The sequence below is a fragment of the Anser brachyrhynchus genome (assembly GCF_964034855.1).
Source record: "Anser brachyrhynchus genome assembly, chromosome: 1".
Taxonomy (NCBI): Eukaryota; Metazoa; Chordata; class Aves; order Anseriformes; family Anatidae; genus Anser; species Anser brachyrhynchus.
Window position 1 is genome coordinate 195,326,717 of NC_137694.1, and position 6,000 is coordinate 195,332,716.

Below are 6,000 nucleotides of genomic sequence, written 5' to 3' on the forward strand. Positions count from 1 at the left end.
AAGATCTAAGCAAGCAATAGGAGAAGCAGGGCCTACAGCAGAACATGTGCTTGGTCCGCTTTTCACTGTTGGCCCAGAAACAGCAGATCAGATTATATCAGATTATTGTCTTTTTATAGATCACAGGAAAAGAGAATCACAGCATCAGAGAAAGGCTGAGGTTGGCAGGGCCCTCTGGAGGCCCCTGGTGCCACGCCTGCCCAAGCAGGGACACCCAGAGCAGGCTGCCCAGGACCACGTCCAGGAGGCTTTTGGAGATCCCCAAGGAGGAGACCCCACAGCCTCTCTGGGCAGCCTGTGCCAGGGCTCCGTCACCCGCCCAGCACGGAAGTGCTGCCTGGTGCTCAGAGGGAGCCTCCTGGGTGCCCGGCTGTGCCCATGGCCTCCTGTCCTGGCACTGGGCACCGCTGAGCAGAGCCTGGCTCCGTCCTCTCTGCACCTTCCCTTCAGGGATTTATACACATTAATAAGATCCTCCCTGAGCATCCTCTTCTCCAGGCTGACCAGAAATTTTATAAAATCTCAGCTCCTGCTCGCCTATGGCTTCCTGTAAGTCTTCTATCAACCACACTGAGGCCCTTCCCTGCTTGACTCTGGTGGGATGAGGATGTGCCTAGAAGACACTGGCTGGGTAAGCTGCAGCTTCAGTGATGTGGGAGCCACATGTATGTTTGCCTGAGCTGTGTTTGCCAGCAAAATGAATTGGGTTGGCTTTTAGGAGGACACTGTGGACATACATGGGTCCTGGTGAGTATGGAGGGCGCAATCTAGGCCATAGCTGCAAGGTTGCAGACACTCAAAATGGTTTTGTTTCCAGATAAAAGCATATAAATACATCTTAACCAGCACTATGTACAACTGGATCACTGAATTGACCTAGAGTGATTTATGGTGTGATTCACTTCAGTAAACAAAGGTAATTGACATAACTGAAGGTATCAGAGACAGCCACATGAAGTTGACAGCTTCATCATTATATCCTTGTAGCAGTGGGTTGTGAAGTGGCGACTTTTTCTCTAGACAAAAAAGTCTTGTCTGGTTCTTGGGACCGCCTATATCCCCAGCTCTGTCCCTACTTCTGATATAGTTATGGGCATGGGACATGTCAGCCTGCCCAAGAATTCCTGTCTTCCTTTCTTCCTTTACCCCTCCAAGCATTTAGCTCTATCACAGATAGAGGCCCAAACTGGCCAAAGGGGTATTCCATACCATCTGACGTCATGCTAAACAATATATAGGGGTGGCTGGCCGGGGTGGGGGGGCCGGCTGCTCGGGGATAGGCTGGGCATCGGTCAGCGGGTGGTGAGCAATTGCATTGTGCATCACTTGTTTTCTTACACATTATTATTGTTAATACTATTACCATTATCACTATTATTATTATTATTGTTATTATTATTTTCCTGTCTTAATAAACTGTCTTTATCTCAACTCACAGGCTTCACTCTCCCGTTTCTCTCCCCCCATCCCAGAGAGGGAGGGGGGAGGGTGAGCGAACGGCTGTGTGGTGTTTAGCTGCCAGCCGGGTTAAACCACAACAGTCTTTTTGGCGCCCAACGTGGGGCCCGAAGGGTTGAGATATCGACAAATCTGACCGGAGTGTGTTAAACTAAAATTGGTATAAGTATTGGACCTGCTTAATAGTTGCTAGTCACGATGTTGATTGCCTTAATCTCCAGTCTGCTGTACCTGTATTCCAAATTGAGTTTTATGGTGCGTTACTTTCTGTATGTGCTCCCTGTTGCACTGTTTATCCTTTCCGGGCCCTGGTTTAAGATTGTTATGGTACTGTGCGGTGTAGCAATGGCTTATGAAATGATGAAATATCTGGTCACGACTTTAACCTGGTATTTGTACTCAGCACTGACGTCGACTCTATACTTTGGAACCCATATCTCGGAAACTATTAGCAATTACACCTATTGCCTGTTTTCGTTAGGGAGCCAATCTGTGAAGGGGACAGGGGAAGACATGTTTCCCTACCTGTTCACTCTCCCTTTCTCCTTCACCACCACCCTCTTATCCCCCGAGTTAGTTACGGTGGTTCTCCGAGATGTTGAATATCCTTGGGATACTCAGACCAGCCTGCTCTTGTTGTTATGTCTCCTGAATGCGCTTCAGATTTTGTGGAGGGTTAAACAACTACTTAGGAATCTCATCCGGAGATCTGTCTTGAGGCGGGATAGTTGCGAGTGGCAGGGAGTGTGGGAGGATATGGGCAGGTTTCTAGAGCAGTGGTCACCTCCAGTGTTTTGGACATTCACCCCTGAACAACTGCAAAATCCTAAAAAGCTGGCAGAATGCTTGAAAAAAAGGTGTCATGACTCTGGCAGTTCCAAAGTGACACAAATCACTGTAGCGTGCTGGGGTCTGGCTTGTGCCTATCGAGCTGCAATTGATGTTATTAGCAACCTAGCTCCAGCTCCTGCAGCCGCTCCTGCTCCTGCAGCCATTCCAGTTCCAGCTCCTGCAGCCGCTCCAGTTCCAGCTCCTGCAGCTACTCCAGCTGCAGCTCCTGCAGCCGCTCCAGTTCCAGCTCCTGCAGCTACTCCAGCTCCAGCTCCTGCAGCCGCTCCAGCTCCTGCAGCCGCTCCAGTTCCAGCTCCTGCAGCTACTCCAGCTCCAGCTCCTGCAGCCGTTCCAGTTCCAGCTCCTGCAGCCGCTCCAGCTCCTGCAGCCGCTCCAGCTCCTGCAGCCGCTCCAGCTCCAGCTCCTGCAGCCGCTCCAGCTCCTGCAGCCGCTCCAGCTCCAGCTCCTGCAGCTACTCCAGCTCCAGCTCCTGCAGCCGCTCCAGCTCCTGCAGCTGCTCCAGCTCCAGCTCCTGCAGCCGCTCCAGCTCCTGCAGCTGCTCCAGCTCCAGCTCCTGCAGCCGCTCCGGCTCCTGCAGCCGCTCCAGCTCCAGCTCCTGCAGCCGCTCCAGCTCCAGCCCCTGCAGCCGCTCCAGCTCCTGCAGCTGCCCCAGCTCCTGCAGCTGCCCCAGCTCGTGCAGCTGCTCCCACTCCTGTGGCTGGGTCAGAGAAACGAGCTGTAGCAGTGCAAGTTGACCCCGCAGAGGGTATCCCAACCCCTGTGGCAGACCCTGTGTCTGGGTCAGAGAAACGAGCTGTAGCAGTGCAAGTTGACCCCGCAGAGTGTATTCCAAGCCCTGTGGCAGACCCTGTGTCTGGGTCAGAGAAACGAGCTGTAGCAGTGCAAGTTGACCCCGCAGAGGGTATTCCAACCCCTGTGGCAGACCCTGTGGCTGGGTCAGAGAAACGAGCTGTAGCAGTGCAAGTTGCCCCTGTAGACAAGGTGAAAAAATGGTATAGAGGCTCAGGTCGTTTAAAACGCAGACAGTCTTCTGCTAAGTCTGGGCGAAGTGAAGACGAGGCTGGGCCATCAAAGGTGCAGGAGACTGAAGATGAGGATGAGGATGGCGAAAAATCAACAGTAACTACCCGGACTCCATACCAGCCATCAAAGGTGCAGGAGACTGAAGATGAGGATGAGGATGTCGGAAAATCAACAGTAATTACCCGGACTCTATACCAGCGTGAGCTACGAGATGTGCGAAAAGATTTTGGTCGCTGTATAGGCGAGCAGCTTGTCACCTGGCTGCTCCGGTGCTGGGACACGGGAGCCAATTATGTGGAATTGGAGGGCAAGGAAGCCAGGCGGCTGGGATCCCTTGCTAGGGACGCATGCATTGACAAAGCAATTGGAGATGGAGCACAATCTCGCAGCCTCTGGAGGCGTCTCCTGTCAGCTGTGAAGGAAAGGTATCTCTTCAAGGAAGAACTTGTATGTTTACCAAGCAAATGGACCACCATGGAGAAGGGAATTCAGTACCTGAGGGAATTGGCCGTACGGGAAGTAATTTATAAGGACCTAGATGACGCACAAACATCCACAGATCCAGATGCAGTCCAGTGTACACCACCCATGTGGCGGAAGTTTGTACGGAGTGCCCCATCATCATATGCCAACTCATTGGCAATACTAACCTGGAAAACGGAGGAGAATCCCACAGTGAATGAAGTGACTAAAATACTCCGGCAGTACGAAGGAAATCTCTCCTCTTCCCTAAAGGCCTGTGTCTCAGCTGTGGAGAAACTCTCTGAAGAGGTCCACCAACTTAAAGAGAATTTATCTTCCCCTCCACCTGAACGAACCAGTGTCCACCAGCTAAAAGAGAATGCTTTAGAGAAACTTTCTGAAAAGATCCACCAACTTGAAGAAAGATTATCGTCCCCTTCACCTGAACGAACCAGTGTCCACCAGCTAAAAGAGAATGCTTTGGAGAAACTTTCTGAAAAGATCCACCAACTTGAAGAAAGATTATCTTCCCCTTCACCTGAACGAACCAGTGTCCACCAGCTAAAAGAGAATGCTTTGGAGAAACTTTCTGAAAAGATCCACCAACTTGAAGAAAGATTATCTTCCCCTTCACCTGAACGAACTAGTGTTCACCAGCTAAAAGAGAATACCTTGGAGAAACTTTCTGAAGAGATCCACCAACTTAAAGAGAGTTTATTTTCCTCCCCACCTGTACAAACCAGTGTCTCAGCTATTAGGGGTAAACGTTCATCTATGCAAGGAAGACAATATGGTGGGCACACACACCGCGCCACCCTGTGGTTTTACCTACGTGACCATGGAGAGGACATGAGAAAATGGGATGGAAAATCTACTGCGACCCTAGAGGCACGGGTACGTGAATTGCAAAGGAAAACAATTGGGAAAAAGGAGTTCTCTGAAAGGTTTGCTGCTCCAACTTCCAGCAGGCAGTCCTTTAAACACAGAAATGAAGATTCTGACCAGGACTAGAGGGGCCCTGCCTCCAGCCAGGGGGAGGAAAGGGACAATCGAGTTTATTGGACTGTGTGGATTCGATGGCCTGGCACGTCAGACGCACAGAAGTATAAGGCTTTGGTAGACACCGGTGCACAATGTACTCTAATGCCATCAAGCTATAAAGGGCCAGAGCCCATCTGTATTTATGGTGTGACGGGGGGATCCCAGCAGTTAACTGTATTGGAGGCTGAAGTGAGTCTAACCGGTAATGAGTGGCAAAAGCACCGTATTGTGACTGGCCCAGATGCTCCGTGCATCCTTGGCATAGACTATCTTAGAAGAGGATATTTCAAGGACCCAAAAGGGTTCCGCTGGGCTTTTGGCATAGCTGCTTTGGAGACAGAGGACATTAAACAGTTGTCTACCTTGCCTGGTCTCTCAGAGGACCCTTCTGTTGTGGGGTTGCTGAGGGTTGAAGAACAGCAAGTGCCGATCGCTACCACAACTGTGCACCGGCGGCAATATCGCACCAACCGAGACTCCCTGAGTCCCATCCATAAGCTAATTCGTCAACTGGAGAGCCAAGGAGTGATCAGCAAGACTCATTCACCTTTTAATAGTCCCATATGGCCAGTGCGAAAGTCTAATGGTGAGTGGAGACTAACAGTGGACTATCGTGGCCTGAACGAAGTCACGCCACCACTGAGTGCTGCAGTGCCGGACATGCTAGAACTCCAGTATGAACTGGAATCAAAGGCAGCCAAGTGGTATGCCACAATTGATATCGCTAATGCATTTTTCTCCATCCCTCTAGCAGCACAGTGCAGGCCACAGTTTGCTTTCACTTGGAGGGGAGTCCAATATACTTGGAATCGGCTGCCCCAGGGGTGGAAACACAGCCCTACCATTTGCCATGGACTGATCCAGTCTGCGCTGGAGCAGGGGGAAGCTCCTGAACACCTGCAGTACATCGATGACATCATTGTGTGGGGTGACACTGCAGAAGAAGTTTTCGAGAAAGGGAAGAAAATAGTCCAAATCCTTCTGAAGGCCGGTTTTGCCATAAAACAGAATAAAGTTAAAGGACCTGCACGAGAGATCCAGTTTTTAGGAATAAAATGGCAAGATGGACGCCGTCAAATCCCAATGGATGTGATCAACAAAATAACAGCTATGTCTCCACCAACTAGCAAAAAAGAAACACAAACTTTCCTAGGTGTCGTGGGG

At 50.7% G+C, this 6,000-nt stretch overlaps 1 protein-coding gene across 1 annotated transcript in view; it reads left to right on the plus strand.

Moving 5' to 3' along the window:
• LOC308195578 (uncharacterized protein) overlaps positions 1-4,806 on the plus strand; it is a gene marked incomplete at its 3' end in the record, with an annotated part of 34,879 nt that extends 30,073 nt beyond the window's left edge. The window contains exon 2 of the mRNA XM_080593290.1: positions 1,542-4,806. Within this exon, the coding sequence (XP_080449416.1) occupies positions 1,657-4,806 (3,150 nt within the window). The 5' untranslated portion in view covers positions 1,542-1,656. The remainder of the gene's footprint in view (positions 1-1,541) is intronic.
• Positions 4,807-6,000: the final 1,194 nt, after the last annotated feature.